The sequence below is a fragment of the Labrus bergylta genome, chromosome 20 (assembly GCF_963930695.1).
Source record: "Labrus bergylta chromosome 20, fLabBer1.1, whole genome shotgun sequence".
In the NCBI taxonomy this organism is placed as follows: Eukaryota; Metazoa; Chordata; class Actinopteri; order Labriformes; family Labridae; genus Labrus; species Labrus bergylta.
Window position 1 is genome coordinate 9,568,146 of NC_089214.1, and position 24,954 is coordinate 9,593,099.

Consider the following 24,954-nt stretch of genomic DNA (forward strand, 5'->3'; position numbering starts at 1 on the left):
CTCTGCCTACAGATTTTAATGAATTATTGTGAAAGTGAAACCTTGTTTTTTTTATTATGTTTGGTATTTATGATTTTTCAGTTCTAAACAGATTTAAAAATGTGGGAGACTGCAAACATTAGGACAGTGCCAACCAATTACAACAAAGTAATCCTCTGACGAACACTTGACGATTTGGCCAGACCGTGAGACCACACACCTGCCCTGTAAAGATTTCACAGTGGTGATTCCAAGGTAACTCAAGTAAATGGAGAGGTGTCTCTTCTTTGGTTGTAAACAAAACAAACACACAGTGACAACAATGTGAGAAACAGATTTAATGTCCAAACTAAAGATTCAAACCTTGAAAAAACGAAAACATAAAACCAAAGCTTCAGGTAAAGCAACAAATACTTTCCGCTTGAAATAACAAAGAAAACTTTTTATGGTTTTTGGAGTTCATGTTTTTGTGTGTTCAGTGTTTATTCAAGTTCAGATAAAACAAATATCTTTCTCTGTAACTTCAGGCTGAAGTTCTTGAAAACTGACTACTTTTTAATTTCAGATTTAATTATTTAATATGCTACAGTCTGTATATCAATACAGCAAAAATCAATTAAATGTAAATATATTGTGGAGGAAAAACTTCCTAAACAGAGACTGAAGCCAAACTCCCTCTGGGTTCGTTGTTCTCAGCTTTCTGTTCACACTGACAGAACTTTCATCTGCTTGTTTTTGTTAATCAGAGGCACAAACATATACTGAGTTCATTTCAGTTGTGTTCTTGCGATGTTAATTGATTTTCTCGTTATTTGGAGATATCGAATATGTTGTTTTCTTGAAAGAACGGAAAAACATTCTGGTGAACTAGAAGACAAAACAGGACTCTGCCTACTGTTATCGGCCAGACCACAACATGGTAAGTTTAGATTAGATGTTTGTTTGTGCTTCTGACACTCTGGAAATACAAGATAGATAGGTTGATGCTATCCGTAAACCTGAGAGAGCGAAATTAATTAAAAGTATGGATGCAGGACCACCATAGGCGTCTATTTTTTTAGCCTGAAAAGAGAAACACAGGAGAGAGGAGGAAGTTCATACTGTATATGTGTGAATGTGTCAGTATCTGCCCTGAACGCCCAACTCAGTCTGGGCGGAGCGTTCGATTTGCTCGTGGACGAGTCTGACCTCCTGCTGGGACAGAGTCCGCTCCATGTGACGGTAGATGATGCGGTAACACTGACTCCGCCTCCTGGTCCTGTGAGAGAGAGAGAGAGAGCGAGAGAGAGAGAGAGAGAGAGAGAGAGAGAGAAAGAGAGAGAGAGATAGTTAGTACCTCTGACATTTTCCCATTTAAATGTATTCCTCAAAATATTTCATAATTTCAAAGATCTTTTTTAGTTTCAGTCTTTGTCTTCTTTTTTAACCTGAATTAATAAACTGTAAACGCCTTCATTATTAAACCAAAGTCAGTGTGAATAGTTGATTCTCATTGGCTACAGAGTGTTAATGACCTCCAATAACTAACCAACAAACACCTTCCCCCTCACATGACATTTTCCTTTCCTGCTTCTTTCCTCCTCTCACCATCTTCCTCTGCATGTTCATTTTTCCTCCTTTTCCCCATTTCTCTCATCTCATAGCCCTTTTCACATATGGAAAGACCCTCACCATCTCCTCCTCCTCCTCCACTTCCTTCCTCTCTCACCCACTTTTCTATCTCCTTTCATCTTCTCCCCCCTCCCACACCTCTCGTTTTCTCCCTTTGCCTAGTTTCTTTCCACAAGGGGACAATACAGTGAGTGTATCATATCGCAAAACTCCTCATTCTGTCACCTTTCTCTTCATCCCATTTTCTTTACCTAATTCTTCTCTGCTCCTCCTTCTCCCTCCCATTTTTCCTTCCCTTGTCTCCTCGTTTTATCTCCTCATGTCCTATAGATCTTTTTCTCCTCTTCTTTAATCCTGTTCCTCCTCCACCAGTCGGCAAAGTGACATAAGGAGCAATAAAACACAAACACACACACAATAACATAAATACAACACAATACAACCCCTCCTCTCTCTCTCTCTCTCTCCCACTCTCTCACCCTGCATTCATTCTCTACCTCTCTCGCCCTTTTGACGCTCGTAAATAATTGAACATCAGTATTTTCAGTGGAAATGTCAGAGAGAGAGAGAGGTAGAGGGAGAGAGAAATACAATTCTTACTTTTGTGTACGCGCACACGCACGCACACACACACACACACACACACACACACACACACACACACACACACACACACACACACACACACACACACACACACACACACACACACACACACACACACACACACACACACACACACACACACACACACACACACACACACAGTGAACGGTATTTCATGTGATAGACTTTGTCGTTGTTGAATAATTGATGTCTCCATTATCCAGCCCACATAGCTGGAGGGGGGCGGGGTCGATACAGTACCACCTGTAACACACACACACACACACACACACACACACACACACACACACACACACACACACACACACACACACACACACACACACACACACACACACACACACACACACACACACACACACACACACACACACAAACAAATACATGCTGCAAAGTTAACTGGAAAACGTGCCATAAATATGCACATGTTACATTATGCATGAAGTATAAACGAAAAATTCTGTCATACATGAACACACACACACACACACACACACACACACACACACACACACACACACACACACACACACACACACACACACACACACACACATAGTGGTATGCAGGCAGATGGATGGAGGGATAAGGGAAAGAAGACTGAAGATGAGTGATGAAGATGAAAGAGGAGCAGTTAACCTGCAGCTCCGATTATATAGATACTTCAATCGACAGTACCTGAGGTTTTTTTAACAGTGTATCTCTGACGTATCTACTTCTTCATCACCTCTCTAAAAACAATATGACTAAATGGACTCTGTAAATTGGTAAATCGACTTGTATAGTGCTTTTCTTGTCAGAATACTGCTCAAAGCTCTTCACACACTGATGGCAGAGGCTGCTGTGTTCAGAGTCCAACAGTATTAAGTCATTCATCCACACTCACAAACCAAAGACTGAGCAGTGGGAGCAACTTGGGTTTAGGTGTATTGCCCAAGGACACATCGCCATGTGGCTGCAGGAGCTGGGGATTGAACATCAGACCTTCCAGTTGAGACATGACCGACGCTACCACTGAACCACAGGAACTTTGTTTGAGCAAGTTTCCCAAGTGTCCTTGGGTCAGTTTGGTCCAGAGACAGATCATACGAGGAGAATTATCGCCCTTAACCTACACCTTTTTGTTAATTCAGACAATTCAGACTACAAAATATTTTTAAAATAGGGACCAGGTTTTCAAATGAAGTCAGGAGCAGATCTCTTAAGATGACTGATTGAACTATATCAGTTATGGACACTTGGAAATCTGATCCACTCACAAAGAAAGTGTTCTTTGTGTGCTTTCAGTTGTTTTTGGGTCATGACTCACAAGAGATATTCAATTTCTGGCTCAATTGCAGCAATTTGGCTTAAAAAATGTATCCTAACTGCCTGAATGAGCGCTGCTGCAGCTCCAACATGTGTCTGCGTCACAGTTTCTATGAAGCAGGTGACACACCTCTGCCACAGCAGCATAATAAAGCCTCCAACTCCTAAACCGAGCAGCTTTCATTTGTGCTTTCCTAAAGGGAAAACGATGATTAAGTGTAGCTGTGTGAACACACAGAGAGGAGGATTTTCATCCAAAGCAATTAAAATTCTATGAATAGCTCGCTGCACCAATTTAATCTAAACTGAGACAGATGAGATGACAACTAATTTTTTTGTTCAGTCTTAGGCACATCCAAGTTTAAGCAAGGGTTTGTCTTGAAATACCTCGGAGGAGACGCTCACAGAGGGAGATCTGTAGGTTTTATTACAGCTGCTCGGATAAATGGGTTCATTACAGAGTGGATCGTTTGATGGTTACTAGCCAACATTAAATTAAAAACTAAAGGGAAATACAAGAAAAAAACATTAGTTGTAAACGCATATTATATCTTAATACATTTGCATATTGGGTTTTAATGTAATGCGATGCAAACTTTGCTGCATTAAAAACCACAAACAAAATAACTCCAGTAAATTATCTGCTATCACATGTAATTGATCCAACATCTGTTTATTTGTGATTCTTTTGAACCATCATTTATTGCCGTGCTTTTAGTTGACCTTGGCTACGTCATCTATTACATTTATTTTAGTTGGTGTATTGCTACTTAATAAAGTTATAGCTATTATTCTCTAATTGTAATTTTCTACTTATTTGTGGAATAATTTAGACCTGCAAGATTTGGGTCCAAATGATAAATCACAATTTACCTTAAATCATTCTTACATGATTTAAATAGGTTAATGTATTTCTTTTTACTTTTTTCAACATAGACAACCACACAGAATGTTTAAACAGGCTAAGAATCCATTTTAAATGTAAATAATCGCCATCAATCATATTTCTTTGATCGTGAGAAGGCCAAAATCGTGATTGCTATTCAAAATCAATTTATTGTGCAGGCCTTAAGCAAAGCCTGCTGAATGGCTGATTAAATCTGAATACAAAGGTTATGGAGAATCTGTTAATAGAAATGATAAATTATAAATCATGTGGCCCAGTTACTTTTGTTTGTAATTTTATTTAAAAAAATGATTTCATATCATGACTATATTGAAAAAATATGATCAAAAACAGCTTTATTTTATATTAGCAATGACACACGCAGTAAGACAACAGTAAGAGGTTCGGAGCAGAAGGAGAGCAGGAAGCTCAGGTGGGTTCAGAGGAGGACAAAAAAACATGGCCGACAGCCTCACAGCCAAAACATGAAAAAACGAAGGAAAAAAAGACGTCTAAAAACACGATCGATTTGATGTCAGACTCAAGCAGATGGTGGGATGGGAAAGAGACGGAGGAGAGATGAAGGGATGGGAGTGTAACGTTTCACTCAGAGAGAGAGGGCGAGAGAGAGAGTAAGTGACAGAGAAACAGAGAGAGAGAGGGGGGGGGTTGATGGACAAGCCTGAAAGAGGAGTGTTGGGTTTCATTCAGATGGAGAGAAAAAGTGCCTATGAGATGGAGAGAGTGAGGGAGAGAGAGAAAGAGGAAGATCGATTAACAGAAGGAGGTGAAGAAGAGAGGAAACTCCAGCAGCTGCCAACGCCCTTGAAAGCACTGTGATGCCTTCGCACGGAGAGGGGGAAACCGGGAAATCTGATCCTGTAAAACCCTGAAGAGGGAAGGGAGGACTACCTCGTTTGTATATCACTATACTTCCTCCGATCCCCACGTTCTCCTTTTGATCTTCATCATCCCTTGTTTTGTTACCGTTTTCCTTTTCATCATCTTCACTATTCGTCTTTGGTTTCTGACGTGAGGAGACTCAAACCCCCCTGAGGTTTCCTCATCCCTTTTACATACAAATCTGACTCCTTTCTTCTTCTGTGGTTTTGGTATCGTTGTTTTTTGTTTTAAATCCCTGTGTGTATGCCTGGGAACAGATACAGAAAGCTTTTGAGGCTAGAAAATGAAACCCATATTATGTATATGTTTGTTTCCTCAGATATTCAGTCATTTCTTGGCACACTTTTGGTCCCTTAGTACCAATCAAGTATTGTTGGAACGCCAATTAAAGCTAAATTGAAGGATGATCTGGAACATTTAAACCTGGGTACTTTATTTAGGATATTTTGGGCTGAATGGCTGATTGCCGTATTTTCCACCGAGACTCAGATTGTTATTCTAAAGGTCTTTACACCCTGAGTCTGATAAAATACGTTACAAATAGAAACCTTTCTATGAATTGCAGTTTCCAGACATAATGGAGTAATCAAGGAGCCAAGATCACTTTTTGTTCCTTTAATGGAGAGTGGATAGAGTTGGAAATCAGGGAGGGAGAGAGTGGGGAATGACATGCGGGAAAGTAGCCACAGACCGGACCCGAACCCGGGCCGCCTGCCCGAAAGACCACAGCCTCCACACATGGGGCGCCAACCACCCCAGCGCCCCAGCCAAGATGACTTTTTTGTTAATTTACTCCTTGTCTAAGAAAAAGAAAACACTGGGTCCGTGACAGGAGCGAGGAGAGTCTCAACCTGTTTTAGGAAGGAGCTGCGGAATTATCCAGATTGTTTTCAGGTGTGTTAGAGGATGTCCGTGGTCCAGTTTCGTACGCTGTTAGCTATACTGGAACCACACACAAAAGAAGACTACCAATTTCCACATGACAATCAATCCTGAACATTAGCTGGCAGATTGTTTGAGGTCGGGACACGCACACTGAACAGTCAACAACCCTCTAAACAGTTTGGATGGATGCGAAAAGACGCAAGAAATCCAACGTGTTCCAAAGAGAATAATTGTAAAAGTTTTGGAGTCAGTGTGCAAACATACTTAACACATCATGAGATTGCATTTCTTCAATGTGTGGCAAATATCGGACGCAAAATAAAACGGACTCATTGCGCAAAAGTGTCTGACAACTTTACAAAAGGATCTCAAGAGATAAAGCGTTTTGGAAAAGAGGAACATGATTTTTCAACCACAAATAGATCTTACATCACTCTATGTGAAGACAACAAACCCCCGTAGGGAAATTATATATTTCATCATACAGAGCATGGGAGTTGTCGGTCTACCTATCTTGATATGTTACTTTGTTAAGACTGTTGTGTGGTACATGAATTTTGTGTTGGATACAAACTAACCTTTAAAACATTGCAACCACACAACAACACAAACAAGCTAATCTACAGAGACAGGGGTAGATCAGCTACTCCCACAACTTCCATCTCGTTGTGAAGATGTGGAGTGTAAAATGATTATGTTATGTCACACTTTGTGTTGCATGACTCATGAGTTGCTTGTCTACTGTTGCCTCGATTTGTCGTTTTGTTGTTGTAGGACTTTGGTGTTTCTGAGTGGTTTTCAGCCAACACATAATTTGTGACACACATGTGGACAAACATGGGAAAAACAACATTGGGGCAGCAGTAGACAAGCAACTCCTGTGAGTGGTCGTGGTGAACACACAGAGAATCACCACAACACACTGAAGCAGTATTCTTTTATACTTTTTTATTTCTTTCCTCCATTTCCAGCATGAATTGAACTTTAAAACTGATCTGGAGGGAAACTAAGCTGTCAGACTGGATATTTCTAACTGATAAAAGTAGTGCAGCCTTGAAGGAAAAAATAAAAACATGACGGCAGGAAATTAATAAATAATTAAGTGAAATTCAAAAGTGTTAAGTGAAGAAGACAGAAGGGAGATTGCTCTGGATTCAATTAAATCAACAAGGTCTGGAGACATTTGAACATTTGTAAGGGATTTAATTTACTTATAGCACTGCTGGATCTCTCTGCTGCATTTCTCCTTTTTTCTTCATCAATCATTTACACTGCTCTCTTTTCAGATGATTTTAACAGATTATTCCTGCTCCTGTTTACCTGAACGGAGTATCCCATCAGAACAGATAGTCCCATCAATCTCCCCTACCTCTTTTTCTCTATCTTTCTTCCTTAGTCCATCCCCCTCAGTGAGCCAAAAAGAAGCCAAATCAATTAGTATTCTATTAAGTGGCCATGAAGTGTAAGTGTGTATGTGTGTATGTGTGTGTTGTAGGCTCTCTCTTCTCGTTAATCCCACCATTTAGATCCTCTCTAATTGGGACAGACAGTCAGACGGAGGATGGGAGGACAACCAGAGGGCAGGAAGGAAGAGGAGCTTCAACCATGGCCGGAGAACACAAACACACTAAAAACCAAGCATACCAAATCCAAAATCTATAATACCTTTTCCATTTTGGGAATAAATGTTGTTAATATGAATATCAATTGATTCATCAGTTGTATGTGTTTTTGAAAATACAACAGAAATCTTCTCTAACGAGCTGACAGAGACAAAATAGTTGAAAATTTGATAGAAATACAGGGTGAAATTTAAAAGCATCTAACCTGAAAATCTTTTTACTTCTGAACTTTTATACCCAAGCAGGAGACTGCCAACATTTCCCAGAATGCCTCATACCCAGCACATGGTTTTCCTATTACATCAGAGGTTCTTAGCTGGTCTAGCCTCAGGACCCAACAACTCCTCCATGAGAAGTGGTGACCCAAATTTCTTACATTTTTCCATCATTCAGATTTGTTTCAAGTAAAATAGTGAAGTTTGGACCTCAGACGGTATAAAACATGTGACAGAACAAAGAGACATAATTAAAAAAATATGTGTTTTTATAGAGCTTCATAGACTTTTTGACACATTTCTTTCCAAAACCACTGAAAACGGCTCTGCGACCCACTTTTGGGTCCCATTACAGTAAAAAGCATGAGAGTTCAAACAAATGACAACTTGAGTCGTGCCTCCAAATATTCTTTGATTTAACTCTTTACAGTGTGATTGATTACTTTTGTGTCACATTGCAGCCCTAGAAAAATATCTGATATCTAAGGGACTGACACTAAACATGACATAAGCAGAATCCTGACTTCACTGAGCTCCAACAGCGGTTTTGTGAGCAGATTAAAACACTGATGGTATTAATGTATGTCCTCATGATGCTCTGTTCATTTCATGGGAAATGGGACGGCATTTGAAGATGTCTGCTTTTGAATTTTCTTCTGATCGGAAAGTCTGACGGAAAAGAAATAAATGCATAAATAAAAAATGGCAAACAAAATCAAACAAATCCGGGAGGCGGATATGCAAACGACTGCCTCCATCTGAAGCCGGCCTTTTAGTCTGCAGAGCGAACACGGCTCCTCTCTGCCTCAGTTGTTTATTTGGCCTTTTTTTTTTTCGTGAGGAGAGAAGGCGCTGCGGCCTGTGAGAGCAGCCTGTGATCTATTAATACATCTGCATAAATTAGTCAGAGGCGCTCTGTAGCTGTTAGCTGGCTGTGCAGGGGCTCTGGCTCCAGTCCGCGAAATCCACCAGGATTCTGTCCACAATCTGGCGTTTATCGGGAGGAGACGGCGAGTTTGATGCTCCCTCAGGGAGAGGTTTGTCTGATCTCTGCTGCTCCTCCAGACTGAGGTCTGAGGACACAGTCTGGGCAGGGTGGAGGTCTCAACTCAGGACGGTTAGTTAGAGCGTTCCGAGCGGTTCTCTGACATCTGCTTCTCTAAAACACATGAACGACCCCGTCATCCAGGATCACGTAATCCAGCGCACTGTGTCCCAGTTTTTTAAAGTGAAACTACATAAGATCAACCTGACACAGATACAGACTTCTGTGAATTACCAGATACATATTACCAGTGCTTTAAATGGGACCCCACACTACATACTCGGTCCACAGGGTGAGCAAAATAATCGTAATAACCGTACTGGCCGAAATATAAGATGACCCTGATTATAGGACGACCCCGATTACCAAGAACAAGTGGCAACCTCCGATGCTGAAAAATGTGGAAGTGCAAAATCCTGCAGTTTGTCGAGGGTCCGCTTGAGGCTGGCTCCAGCAGCCCCTGAATTCACATAAATGCCTGTTTTTATAGCAGAAATTGACATGAGTACAGCCTGGTACTAATCTGATCGGGTTGATTCTTTAAGTGACGCATTTGTTTTGAATTTATGAATGATACATGTTATCCATAGTTAGGCGCGTGGCTGACATGATTGACAGGTGAGCGCATTGTAACATTATGTTAGGAGGCTTAAAACCCGCCTCAGCCCGTCATTAGGTTAGCTGAAAGTTTGAGTTAAACAGGATTTCCAGCACGGCGGCTGCAACCTTTGAGCCTCAAGAACCCTTTGCAGTAACAGATGGGTGACATCACTCAGTCTTCCTCCATTAATATTTACAGTCCATGGTCTCAATCTGTAGTTTCCTGTCCTCTTCAGCACAGCATGATGTATATTTAGTATATTTTAGTCCCATTTAGAGTCAAAGAGACCAGAAAGAAGGGGAGGGGTTAGGGCGGGGCTAACTGTGATTTGGGACATCTCTGGAAACATACAGAGAAGAAGGGAGGAGGGATCAAGGAGAGAGGAGGTGTAAGGAGGGAGGCAGGAGGATTGTAAATTATTAACAGGACTGTCACTGTAGTAGAGAAGCCTGTCTGTCAGAGCAGGTAATAATAGACACACACACACACACACACACACACACACACACACACACACACACACACACACACACACACACACACACACACACACACACACACACACACACACACACACACACACACACACACACACACACACACACACACACACACACACACACACACACACAAACTGTAGTCTGATCACCTCATCAATGTTTGAACGAGCAGAGGAGTCCGACTGAGCTCATCAATTATTCCTTAGACTGAACTCTGATTGGACCAAAAAGTACAAAGATTTACTTTGACTTTTCATTTTATTTGTCCTTCTTCACTATCACATCTTTGTCTCTTCTTGTTTTCTTGCCTTTAAAGTACTCTCCATTTTTACCCTCAGTCTTTTTCACTTTTTAATCCTTTGATTTTTATATTCAAACCCCCCTCCTCCTTTATTTTCCCCCTTTTCTGTCCCGTCTCTATTTTACTACTTTTTCTTTGTTTCTGAAACTCAATTGAATATTCCTCTCTTCTTCATATGGTGTCATAAACCTAAAAAGTTCAGACTTTTTTTTCCCCCTGAAGGTTCCCTTTATAAACAAGCAAAACATTTCAATTCATGTGTCTAAAATCACGAGAATTATTCTTCTTTCTGTCCTCAATCTTTTATCCTTCTTTCTTTTCTTTCATTTCCAACCACTCTTACTCTTTGCCTTCCATCTTTGACACCAATTTTTTCTCTCCCTACATTTTTCTACCCTTTACTTCCGCTGACATCATCCCTTCCTTCCTTCCTTTCTTCCTTGCATCCTTAATTCCTTCCTGTCTCTCCTTCCGTCTCTTGCTGTCGGAGAAAAACTGAAATGTTATCGTCATGCTGATCAAACAGTCCGCGTGTCTTTTTGCAGTTGAGTGTGTGTTTATATACTGTATATATACAGTGTGCATGTGTGTGTGCGTCGCCTACTGTCCATCTGTTGCAGCACCAGGAGACATGACGAGTGTTTACCATGACTCACGCACACAGACACACACAGTCCCCCTCTTCCTGATGTCTTTTTAGCAGGTTTTTCTCGATCCATCAATCACTTTATGAGAAAGAGACGAACAGACGACGTGAATCATGAGGAACCACATGTGCTGAATACAGACGAGCGGGTGTGTGTGTGTGTGTGTGTGTGTGTGTGTGTGTGTGTGTGTGTGTGTGTGTGTGTGTGTGTGTGTGTGTGTGTGTGTGTGTGTGTGAGATGTTACATGACTGTAGGTCAGCTAGGACACAGATCTCTCTCAGACTGGATCAGATGCATCTGGAGGATTGGGATCTCTGACGAGGTTCAGCTCCGCTCTCTTTTAGCTCTTTCAGAAGTTTGACACTGTGTCTTTTATTTTGAAATCTGACATTATCACAGAGTTAAGTTGTGAGGTCTTGGCCGAACATTTGCTTCATAACATTACTATTGACATATTACTGTATATTAACTATTGCCACATAATAAATGTTAAGTGTATTGATAGCAGGTTGAATTAAATCAGTATTATCTTGGCTTTTATTTGGCCAAATATTTTATTTATTTCTTTGTTGATTTTCATGAAGTGAAAGTATCTGACCTAATAACAGTTCCTGCTGTCAATATTCAGAGTTGTTGTGTTAAATTAGATGTAAATGTCAGGATACCCATTATAGCAGAATGTAAATGTCAAGGTTTGACTGTGTCTTTGACAAATAGTATGAATCTCTGCCGAATCCAAATTACCCAAATTTAAGCAGCTATGTATTTGTTTGACTCCTGTTTCTATCTATCGAAGGCAGCAGCGTCTTACATCGTGTCCTAACAGCATGAGCGAGCGTCAGCAACAAAATCAGCTTAATCTAATAGTTTCTAGAGCTGTTAGCATTCACTAGTCACTTGCGATTCACTAAGGTCTGAAATGATTCCCAAAAATGTTTTTTTCTCGCTATTAATTGTATGCTATTTAGTCCCTTAGGGCGCACGGTGAATAAGCCTCCTCAGTGTCTCCCTGTAGTCACGGTGATGAAAAAGAACGACACTGCTGCATCTTTGAATGTCTCAAAACGCTCGGACAGCTCAGCTGATTTCACTTTGTTACTGTTCATGTAAGCTGTTTTCATTTCACTTTTGAGTTCTTTTCTTCTGTGGATAATTTCATGTCGTAACCTTCTATCTTCATAAAGGTCCTTACTTTATTTAAAAATGAAAGCAGGGTTAAATTCAACTAGCAAGTGCGGCCATCTCGGCTTAAGACGGTACAAAAATAGTAAAGCCCACCATTTTTTACTTTTAATGCAAAAATAATGGAATTACAAACACGTGATTAAAAATGCAATTCATCTCAATGAACTTTTGAACTGTTGTGATTAATCACAATACAATGTTTGAATTGTTTGACAGCCCTAACTGTTTCCTGTTTGAGCGTCCTGACATCCTGCTGTGTTAGAGTGTTCTGAAACTCATCCCGACTGAGTGGTTTGGTGGTAAAGTGATGTAAATGCAAAACCTCTATTGAAGCAACAGTTCTTCATAATCTGCATAGTTTTTAAATTAGACTGCGGCCTAAATGGTTAAAGACAGCTCTGATGGAATTTGGAAGACGCCATAACAAGAATATGTCACGGGACAATAATGTGTCACGGGACATGTGATTGAGCTTCAAAAACTCCAGTACAAACATGATCTCCAGTGGGGACCTTTATAGCTTAAGTCGACCTTTGCAGCTCATACAGCTCCAGATGGAGATCCAAATACTGCCAAGAGGACAGTCCCATTACCCATGATTCCTTGCCCCGGCTAATGCAAATCCACTTGACATTAGCGCCGTACGATTGGCTGCTCGGAGCACACGGCCTCCGCTTCCTCTCCGTTATTGGTGTGAATAATTCAGACGGCTGTTTAGCTGACGGCCTCGCTGGCATTTCCTCTGTGCTAATTGCCCGTTAAGCGTTCCACTTGACCTTTAACAGGAGGATAAAATTTTGAAAGGTTTCATTTTAGTGTGACTGTGTTTTCAGATGCCCTCCCTCTGTTAACTATTTCACGTCTGACTGAACTACATTTCCCTTCAGGTCACACTGTAGAAGCTTGTTTCCTGCAGTGCTGTCAGAGGGAAACAGGTCGTCGTCATTGGTTACCATCATATTCTAACATCAGCTGAATCTAAAGAAAAGATAAGAATTTAAGTTGTTTAATTTGCAGTTTTGACTAGAACAGAACAACAGGATCATAGAATGATGATGTGGGTGTTAGTCTACATCAAACCTGTTCAGGAAACAAACTTTGTGGGGCAAAGTGATAACACCTCTCTGCAGAATAAACAGGTGAAACAAAACATAAAGCAGCATTGTTGCCTTGGGTAAAATTGAGACATCAAATAAGGATCTTGAAAGTCAAGTTTGAGTAATTCACAAATTGGAAGACATATGTGACTGTGAGTAAGTCTTTACAGCTCTGTTAACTCATGTTGGAACTAAAATGTCAAAATCTACACAAGCTCTCAGAGAGGAAAGATTTTATTTCCTTCACTTCAGAAAAGCAGTGTTTGTGTAAACCTGGGTTTTGTCTGCAGGCAGCAATGAAATTTTAACAACAACACATGCAGCTGTAGGCCACACACACTCTCACACACTCATACAAACAGAACAACGTAGATTTAAAAAAAACACAACACAACACAACACAGGTTCAACCCAAGAGCGGCCATTAAACAGGGCCGCTGTCACTTCACATCGCAGAGGCTGCAGGAAAGAAAACATGAAGCTGAAATGACCTGCAGTAGTTTCCCTCTCTCACACACAAAAACACATACACTGAATATTTCATATGAAGGAGGCACTCCTGAAAATCAGAGGCAGCTATATAGTTGACAGCTTGTTTCTTTTTTGTTTTATCTTCATCACGGTCTTTGTAACCTAAAACTTCAAAATAAAACTTAAACTCAAAATCTACAACTTTGCTTTAAAACATGTTTGTGCTTTAAAAGTGTGACTGTAAGTATAACTCAGAACTTACAAATACACTACAGAAAGTTTAAAAGAGATGAAGGTGGAGATATTATCCAATAGTATGGTTCCATGGTTCAAAAGTTCAACCGTCAGCATCCATCACCAGAGCTTCCTCAACATAAAACCCCCCATTAAAACTCAGGAACTTGATTTGTTATTTTGGTGCAAAAGAAACCAGAAACCACATCCAGGACTCAGGACACTGACAGATAAAAAAACATTTTGTATAGAAATGCATGAATAAAAACCAGGTAACTGTATTTCATATTTCATGAGGACTGTTTTTTACTTTTTGAAAAGCAAATTAATGGAATTTTAAAGATGCAATAAAAAACATGATCTATCGCGCTTAACTACTGACATTCAGTGATTAACGTAATCATTTGAAAGCCCTAATATATATGTTTCCCTTGTTCTTTCAATTACTTTTTTTTGAAGCTCTTATTGAGATGGCAAAACACTGTGTGTGTGTGTGTGTGTGTGTGTGTGTGTGTGTGTGTGTGTGTGTGTGTGTGTGTGTGTGTGTGTGTGTGTGTGTGTGTGTGTGTGTGTGTGTGTGTGTGTGTGTGCGTGCGTGCGCACATGCTCTGTGGGTCGATATGAGTTGAAAGACACACAGGAAGGCACTTGAGTGAGTTAAAACGAGCGTGTGTGTGTGTGTGTGTGTGTGTGTGTGTGTGTGTGTGTGTGTGTGTGTGTGTGTGTGTGTGTGTATTACTTGAATTAAGATGAAGTCAAAGCAGGAAGAGAGCATCATTATCAGGAAAGTGGAGTGCTTTTCCGAAACCACTAAAGCCTGCAAGTGTGTGTGTGTGTGTGTGTGTGTGTGTGTGTGTGTGTGTGTGTGTGTGTGTGTGTGTGTGTGTGTGTGTGTGTGTGTGTGTGTGTGTGTGTGTGTGTGTGTGTGTGTGTGTGTGTGTGTGTGTGTGTTTGTGCGAAAGTGTGTGCGCCATGCCTAGAATCCATCTCCCGGGTAACATGAGCTTGCTGTGATTCTGAGAGTGTGTGTGTGTGTGTGTGCGTGTGTGTGTGTGTGTGTGTGTGTGTGTGTGTATGTTAGTTGGTCTTTAAAAGTAAAGCATTGTTAAGTTAAACTAGCATCTTATCGAGATCAAAAAATAGTCTAACTCGTATCTGGTCTGATTATAAAGATCCGCTAGATGAAAAATTGAGAAAATAAATTATTGATTCCAGGTGCAGACTGTCTCTTGACCCAACATTTGTCAAAGTCCAATCAGCAGCTAAGCCTCTTCAGACTATGTGAACACACTGATGAAAGGAACCATTGATTTCCTGTGTAGCCGCTCTCTTTGGACCGATCATAGTAAACTTTATGGTGTTAATATGAGATCTTTTAAACGAATGTTGATGACTGCTGATGAATTATGTTGGCATAATCGTCATAGTCATAATAGTCATAACTCCTGAATGACCTCCCTGCAGATTTTCTGAATCTGTCTCTGCTTTTAGGGTCCTTTTCACACCTGTAGTCCGTTTGAGTCGTGGACCAATTTACATTGTTGAATAATTACCTCTCGTTTGATCTGTGTTCACATGGGGACATTTACAAGCAGACCAAAATGGGTGATGTGTAAGGAAAATGCTCTCTAATTGGTCAGAAATCCCTGCTGCAAAAATCCCTGAAGTAAACAAAAGACTAGTTGACTCCTGCCTGGCCTTTCCAATTTCAAAATTGGACAACTACACAGATTGATGTTGGCTCTGGCCATCAGTTTAAATACTGTTTGCATTTATCACTGTAGGCAAATGATAGTTTGAAAATGAGGCGCAAATTCAGCTCGGATAAAATAATATGTTGATGTACTGTAGTCTCTGAAGATGCTCATCAAGAAAGCTAAGGAGAAGGCCGACAGTTCATGTTCTTAAACCTCACCAGAGTCTGAAAAAGAGTGGACAGAGACCCACCTTTTCAAGAGGTCTCCACCAGGATTTGATTGACAGCTTTTCACACCAGCAAAAAAACAAACCGCACAAAACTTGACAAACGGACTCAAGATCGTTCTAACCGAGCCAATAAAGGTCAGGTGTCAAAACACCCTTTATCTCATCTTAAATCCTGTTTTCAGAAAGCTTTTAAAGCTTCCAATGAATTGTTTTACTGCATTCTTTCTAATCTCTTCTTAGTTTATGAAGCAGTTTGATACTTTGTTAAACTTCTTACTCTACCTCCTGCCCTCCTCTTTCGGCTGTCTTAATCCGCTGCTCCTCTCTCAGTGGGGGGTTTGTTCGCCTTCTTTAGGGGACAAGAGGTCTAATAGAGTCCAGAGCAGAGCAGAAACTCAGCGTTTTGTTGTCTCTCTCCATCAGACTCAAGTTCACCTCTCGCAGACACAAACTGAGGCTGTTTGACTTCTAATGCAGGGAGAAACAAACAGGGGCGGAAATGAAAGAGGGTTTATTTTTTCATCCGTCTCTGCATCATTTTTTCTCTTTTTCTCTCTCTCCCACGGCACAGAGCGCCTATTAACACTCAACATGGCTCTCTGCTTTTCAATTACCGGCTGCCCCTGCATGCCTCCTCTCTCTCTCCATCACACACGCACGCACGCGCGCACGCACAAACACACACAGTAAGAAAGAAAAGTAAAAACAGACATAAAGGCACATAAAGAAACACCAACACACACTTCTGTAGTGGCATTCCCTTGGGTGAGTGAGTCATCTAAACACTATTTACAATCTTTGACAGCCACTCTCTTGTGTTTGCATGTATGTGTGTGTGTGTGTCTATCATCCTGATTGTGTGTTATTGAACTAAATTGCATATTAAAACCACAATTAAAGAAACAAAAAAGGGTCTCCGGTGCAAAATTTAGATATAAGAAGTTTCTAAATGCGTAAATCCCTAATTGTAAGACTTGAGCACACACTTGAAGATTGGGTCGTCGAATACTGCATATTTGCTTATGACCTAAAATGTGTATCTAGCTTCAGTAATATCTTTGATTATCTCTGCTTTCACTTGCCCAGCGTCGGTGATTGGCACCTCTGGGTGATGACGTCTAATATTCAACAAGATGTTCAACATGTTCTTGATTACCTGCGGCTCCTTGAAATAAAAATCTCCCCACACAACTGATCTTAGGAAGCAGGCAAATCTTCTAGCTCCACTGTGTCATGCAGCTACCCCATAATACTCTTCTTCTTTGTGTGTTTTACTGTGTCTGCTTCTTCTGCTTCTTCATTTGCTCTTTAACAGCCGCTGGCAAACAGTAACAAGCAATACCTGTGTTGAAAGTCTTGGGAGCGCATACTGCCATTTGTGACCTCCTGTTTTCTCCACTAAGATGTAATCGTCATGTCACTGCATGCAAAGAACCGTGACTATTCAGGACAAATACACTTATCATTACAGGCCTACTAAGTGTTCAGGAAAAATCTGCAATGTTTCAACCAGAGCTGAGCTATTGTGTGCAGAAATGAAAACTTTAAAATTGAGATTGTGTCTGTTCCAACTCTTTTTTTTTGTCATTTTTCCTCTTTTCCTCTGTGGACATCTGAACTCTGACAGACATGATCTGAGGTCAGCAGAGAAAACTCTATGTGTGTGTGTGTGTGTGTGTGTGTGTGTGAGTCTGAGAATCTAAACAGCCCACAGAGACAGAGAGCAGACAGACACTGAGGCTCCGGGGTCTCTTACTGTCTGTATAGTTTATTGTACATGTTGACCTTGTCACTGACCTCGACCTGCAGCTAGTGTGACTGTTTAAAGATGACAGCACACTCCAAACTGAAGCAGAATATGAACCAACAGCCTTAAAATCCAACGGAAATCCCATTAAGTCATCCAATGTCACACAAAACCAGTTTTTCACATATAGTGTTTGTTTTATATCAAAAGGAAGACAAATTACCAAATATGTTTTTTTTGCTTCAGTGAGTTGCAAGAGGATGTATTTTAAACTGCTCTTTAAAAAAAAAAACATGCAGCACCTCTGATGTGATTCAGATTGGATGTGAAAGGATCATTTATATTTGTGATTGGCTCAAGCAGATGTTCAGGGATGATGCATTTACTTTAATGTCTTCAGATTAACAGAAAGAATGGAATAGAAGAATAATCACTTTGTATGTTAAACTAAAGTGGCAACAACAGTGGCCATATTTTGACTTACTTCAGAGTCTTAATGAAAGGGGGGGGGGTAAAGTTTTGGAAACGCTCCAAGTAGATTTGGAGCCTGCAGCAGTGAAACAGGCTGCAATGTCTACAACAGAATCTTGAAGGATCAAAGTGTGTCCACTAAAAGTTGTTTTTGTCCTCGGAGAGTCAGGAGCAAAGGAAGTCAGCTGACTTGAGTTGGTGGAAGTGAATTCCTTAATCTTTAATAAACGTTTAGGACTTCTGACGAGCTCTGTTTGTAACACACAGTAACACAAAACTGAGGCAGCAGTAGACCGGCAACTCCTCCGCTCTTTCTTGCGTCGTAACATTTCTACAATTCATTTAGCGGACACTTTTGTCTAAGCGACGTACATCAGAGAAAAGTTTGTACACCACAAACAAGGATCTAGAGAGGAGGAAACATGGTCAGTAGGTACAAACAAACAGCTTCAAGTCAGATCAGTGCAATGAGGCATCATCATCATCAACAACAACACAGACTGCTGCTCTTTAGAGTTCTTATCAGCATCAAAACCATCCTAAATATCATCATCTTCATTATCGATATCATTATCATCATTAAATGAGGATAGATGTTTTCCTTTAAGGTGGGTTTTTAGCTTTTTCTTAAAGGCGCTCTGCAGAGTAACATCATCCTCTCACTGCTTGAAGGACTTCTCTTCCTCTCTGTCTCTCTCCTCCTCATCCCCAGACAATAAGAAGTCAATCTACCTGGATCGAACCTCATCACTAACACACACACACACACACACACACACACACACACACACACACACACACACACACACAGGCACACACAGGCACACACATAGGCACACACACAGGCACACACATGCACACTTGTGATTGAGGTCAGAGTAGAAAAGGACAGTAAGGCAGAAACTGTCGATGGAAAATAAACCTTCATATATCCTTTAAGACCGTCCATCTTTCTTAAATTCCCTCGGTTCCATTTGTTCTTATTCTTTCCTCATCCGACTGTTCTTTTTCCTGAAATGTGTTTGATTTCACTTTGAGAGAGAAGTGAAATAATGGAGAGACACATCTGTCTGTGTAGAGAAGGAGGAAACCCACTTTCATTAGTGAGAAATCCATCCATATCCCTGCCTTCACATCAACACTCGACCTCTGTATTGGTGTCAGAAAGAGATGGAGTTTAGTGCGATTGTGTGTGAGGGTCAATCAATTACAAAGCAGCAAACCTGGTGACTGCAGCGTATCATTGTTTGATTTTAAACATCCTCATTAAAGAAGCACTCCATTTAGGACTGTTGTGCAATCCAAAAGTCCTGTTTTTTTGTTTTTTGTGGAAAATGTAATTGGTTTCTTTTCAGACGAAACAACAAATGAAGAGGTCACTGTGAAGCAGAAACTATACTTTTGGAAAGGCGCACAAATAGAGGAACAATGAGTCATTGTTGGTAAATGTCTTTCCAAACTGGAAATTCAGGACAGAAGCCAAAAGAGAAAAAAAAAAAAACTCCAGCAAATGCAAAGTGACTAAACACAGACTAATGACTATTTTAACAGCCTGTAACGTGTGAGGTGTGCCTTCAACAATTTAAACAGAAAACAACCTCCACCAACCAGATAAGTACAGTTTACATCCATTGTCTGTCCAAAATATTTACATGGATGACTCCAGTGAATATTTTCCAGTGGGTAACATTCTGTCTTCACTCTAGGCTGGAAACTTTTTTTCTACAGAAGCCTCCAGAGGGTAAGGTACAGGGGGGTAAAGTGTTCATGTAAATAGGACAAACTTGAGATCACAGTGAGTTTTGAATGCTTAAATTTAACCAATTTATCCTCAAATTTGAAGACACCTTCACGGCATTCCTGAGACATTTTGGTTGCGATTAAATTGCGGCGAAAAACTTAAAATGACTCTCCTTCCACTGTTAGTTAAACACATCAGATGAGAGTCCACTCATGTAAAAACCTGGCAATGCCTCCGCCTCAGCCTGTAAAAACAACTGCTGTTTACCACCCTGTACATCTGGCCTGCTCTGAGTCTGATTTGTTTCCAGTCTGCACACTCTGCTGCTCTGCATGTTTTTTGCATTTACTGACTTTTTTACAGCAGAATCAGCTTCTGGTCAAAGTCCATATTTATTGGACAATGCAGCATCCGGAAAATACAGTAATCCAAACTGCTTCTCTGAAAAGTCACAGGAAAGAGATTAGAAAAGGTTTCGATGAGGGTGCAATTTATGCAATGTGAACTTTGCATGGCTCTTACTTGGCTCTTTTTTTACATGTGATTTCAGACTCCATCAGAGAAGAACCACACAGGAGACTTGTGTGTTTGTGAGCATACTTGGAACAGTGAGGGATTCCTCCGAGGTCCGGAGTGTTATGTCTTCCGTCTGTTTGTCATTTAGCGGTTGGATTCCTGCCTGTGTTGGAACTTGTTGTGAGATCTCCCATAAACTGGCACGGTTAGATGAAGCTGAAAAGATGCTTACGGTACTCCTTATGTAGATTTATCATGGACTATAAACAAATGAGGTGAGATAATTTGAGCTCTATCCTGTTAAACACAAGAGAGTATGAGACAAATGGATGGAGCACGGACCACATTTTTTAAAATGATGGAGCTTCACCTCATCATCTGCTCCATCCTGCCAATACCGTTCTTAAAAGGAGAGGACATAGCAATCAGGATGGCTGTCAACCATTGGTTTGTGGACGACTGTTTTGGGGCCACTTTTCAGCATTTTTATCTTCTCCATCCAGTTTTTGGGTGCCAGAAGTGACCATATATTTGAGTAAAAAGGTGCAGAAGAAAAGAAGGAGATTTTGGTCATTGAAGTTAATCTTTGTAGGGAGCCATTAAGGTGAATTTCTTTGTGGTTAAGAATGTGTCCGAACTGACTCAGACCTACAGAAAACATGAAATGGACTAACACTTTACACAGTCAGTCCGAGTGACAGATGAAACGTTAATTTGAGTTTAGCAGAATATCTACACCACACATGTAATGGGCAAATGTGGTGACAGAGAAGGACACTTTATTTAGAAGGAATTTAATTATTTCTGCCAGACGGCCACATTGTTACAAATTGTAGGACTCTCTTCTAGTCAGACAATTATGTTTACTTATAAATAGGGTTGTCAAATTACTAAATTATTTATTCCCAATTAATCACTAAATCTCAATAGTTAATCGTACTTAATATCATTTTTAATCGCATGCCTGAAATTCCATTATTTGGCATTTCAAAATAAAAATTGTTAGGCTTTTATTCTGAAATTGCATACTGTAAACTGAGAGTACAAGACAACGAAGGATCATTTTGCACAAGACTTCAAACTAGGCAATGATGCACACCAAACATTGCAAACATTGCTCCAAATGAGCTGATTTGCCGCTTCGTTGCACCCTGTGGCCATCCTGTTTTTATACATCATCCATTTAAGAATAACTGAATGACTAAAGTAAATGTTGGGGTTGAGATGTGTTAGTGCGAGGTATTATAAATAACTGTATGAACCAATCGCAAACAGAGATTAATCTCACTGAAACAGATCACAAAAATAAAAAAGTGTCAAAAGCACGGCTAATTTATGAGCAAATTTATAAGCTAGCGAACGCCACTGTTTCCTACAGAACAAGACTTTTTGCGCTGGAAGCTGACTGAAGACTTAAAAAGCTAAGAGTGCTTATGAAACATGGCGGGCTTCCATTTCCCAAGATGGAGAGTGAGAGGCAGGATAAAAACAAGCTGAGCTATCTTAAAAGAAGCAGGTCTTATCAATTATATTTTTAGCCAACAACACTCCTGACTCCCATGCACAGGCCGCTACAAATAAACCAACCATTTCCAAACACTAAGGGGGCTAACAAACCAGGTATGGTGAGCACCGACACAGATAGCTGCTTATTAGTGCTAACATGTGAAAAAGGGTTGCAGCTAGATTTTCTAGGTTATTCTTTAAACTTCTTGGGGCGCATTTCAAACAAACTCATAAATATGCAAAATGAACTTTTTATGTGGAAATGAACTAACTTCTAACATATTAATGAAAAAGAATGGAATCTTACACTCCTAACAACCTGTAGCACAGACTTCTTGTACAGCCTGATATTCCAGTCAATGACAAACTGTGTACACACATTACAATCTAGCAGTTGTCTAAAGTGTTGATGTGTGCTACAGCATTAAGATTTCCTTATATTTATAGGAAGAGGTCTTGAAAGGAATTCATATTGACACACATTCCGACGTCCTTTTCTAAAGCGTCGTGACAAGATTTAAACTGAATTTAGGGACAGGAAGTTCCAGAAAGACCAAAAATGACAATGTAACTTTACTTCCTGTCAGTGAAACAGCAAAAACTGCAGTGACGTGGATTTTCTGTGACAGCAGCGAATCACTCCCCCCCCCCTCACCTCAAGTGACCCAAGCAAAGCTGCTGACTGCATGAATCAGCAGGGCAGGACAGAAGGCGTGTGTGTGTGTGTGTGTGTGTGTGTGTGTGTGTGTGTGTGTGTGTGTGTGTTTGTGTGTGCGCGTGTTTTGGCAGCCGGCTGCAACACGACAGCCTCAGTAGTGTGCGTTCTCGGTCGCCCATATGTATGTCAGCAGCAGCCTCGATTTGAAACCCGTCACATCGGCCGTAAAATTAAAAAGAGAAACGAGGCGAGGAGACGAGCTGACAGGCAGAGCTGGAGGATCAGGTTTCCTGCTGGATTACAGCGACAAAACTCAGCTTTTTAAGTCTGATGATGAATCGGCACAAATAGAAACTGAGACAGACTCAGTGACGATGGAAGAACAGATTCCTCAGGCACGTGAAAGTCATCGGGTTAGGTCCAGTACTCACTTTGGGATTGAACAATGTTGTCCGAAAAAAAACATTCTGGACGGGGTGGGGTACAGGTGTGGCCACGGGGTGTGACTTCTGTGAAATATTGCAGCTTTGTTAGAGAGCCATTGAGTTAAACCTGAAGATGGAGGTCCAACTTTGTCTTAACTTCTGGACGCCGTCTTCTGGCTTGTTTTAATCATAGTCTGTATAAAACATGGACGTCGCCCACTGGGCATTTTGAAGCTCATTGAGGTGGATCGCCATATTGGAAAAAATGACCCAAACTAAATAATAACAGTCCATTAAATAATAGGCAAAGAGGTGGAGATAAGGCGGTAGTAAACCCTCCTGGCAATCTACTACAATACATCAACTCAGCTCTGCCCTTAATATTCTTAATTATGCAAAACGCCTGACTTTAATATAAACAAAATAAAAGAGTTATAAAAAACAAGGATTTGGATGATTTGGCCTTCTTTCTTGTGCTGATGAATATGTTTTATGTTTGTTATTTGCTCTTTGCTCTTGTCTACTGAACATACAATGTGTATTTCTGTGAGTGTTTGTCTATTTTTTTCTTTTTTGGGTCTCTCTGTTACATGCACAGTGTCTGCTACTACAGCTCATTTGTTTGTGTGTGTGTACGTGAACATTTTTAACCTCTCTGATGTGTTTATCATCTCAGTGGGAGTGAAAGCATGTCTATGTGTGTGTTTGTCGTTGTTTTGTGTGTGTTTTGTGTGTGTGTCTGCCAGCGTAACCTCTATGCTCAATTACATCCAGATTACCCAGAGGCCCTTGGGGCCGTGGCAGCCGGTGAGCCTGCTGATATAAATCTGGTCTGTTGTTGATACACAAGCTCTCTAATGCCCATAAAACATTACTGCTGTGTACACACAAATACACACGCACACACATGCGCGCACACACAGACACGCATGCATGCACGCACGAAGAAAATACATTCATAAACACATCAGGTGCATGCATACTCAAATACATACCAACACACACACAATATTAGGACACTCCAGGGAGCCAGTGGTGCAGTCAGCTAATATGCTAACACTGCAGGGTAACCCAGAAAGAAGGAGGAGGAGGAAGAGGAGGAGGAGGAGGAGGAGGACAGGAAACAAGGAGGTAAAATAAATAAGAAGAGAAGGGGAGAGGAGGAGGTGACATTTTGAAAAGGTGAATGAGACCATGTTGACATTTAGAGAAAAACGAGATCAAGTAAAATCCAGATCCCATTTAGAAAACAGGGAGGTTCAAACACTCAGGAGACACAGGAGTGTGTGTGTGTGTGTGTGTGTGTGTGTGTGTGTGTGTGTGTGTGTGTGTGTGTGTGTGTTTGAGGTTTACACATCGTTCTATTACTGAATTTTTTATTCTGTCTCAGTCACAATGAGTCATTCACAAATCTTAAATAAACAGCAACTTATGTGTGAACTGAGCAATTAACAGAGCAGCTGAGAAAATATTTTTGAGCTACCAAAAACAGACGCACACAACTATTTAGGTACTGAGAAAAAAACACAAAGAGCGCTTTCTTTGTGACAAAATTAGTCCATACATTCACTAAAAAAAGAGCCAAAATCAGGACAGATGATGCGGTTTGAAATGTGTCTTAGTGAAAGTTGAGAAAATTGTATGATCGGTGTTACAAAAGCCCATAAACTCTAAAATTATGTAAATATTGCCTCAAATATTCAAAGGAGCTCCATTAAATTCAGACTTTTAACAAATAAGCATTATGATGTAGTTATTTCAGCATCCTTTCAGTCTGTTTATCATCAGTATAACTCAGATCATCAGATTAACAGGAGCTCCACCTGAAACAGAATGCATCAGAGAAA

General features: G+C 40.5%; 1 protein-coding gene across 2 annotated transcripts in view; it reads right to left on the reverse strand.

Moving 5' to 3' along the window:
- Positions 1-302: 302 nt before the first annotated feature.
- Positions 303-24,954, reverse strand: part of fars2 (phenylalanyl-tRNA synthetase 2, mitochondrial) — a 111,292-nt gene continuing 86,640 nt past the window's right edge. For both annotated transcript variants that reach the window (XM_065949066.1, XM_065949067.1), the window contains one exon: positions 303-1,237. In XM_065949066.1, the coding sequence (XP_065805138.1) occupies positions 1,099-1,237 (139 nt within the window). In that variant the 3' untranslated portion in view covers positions 303-1,098. The remainder of the gene's footprint in view (positions 1,238-24,954) is intronic.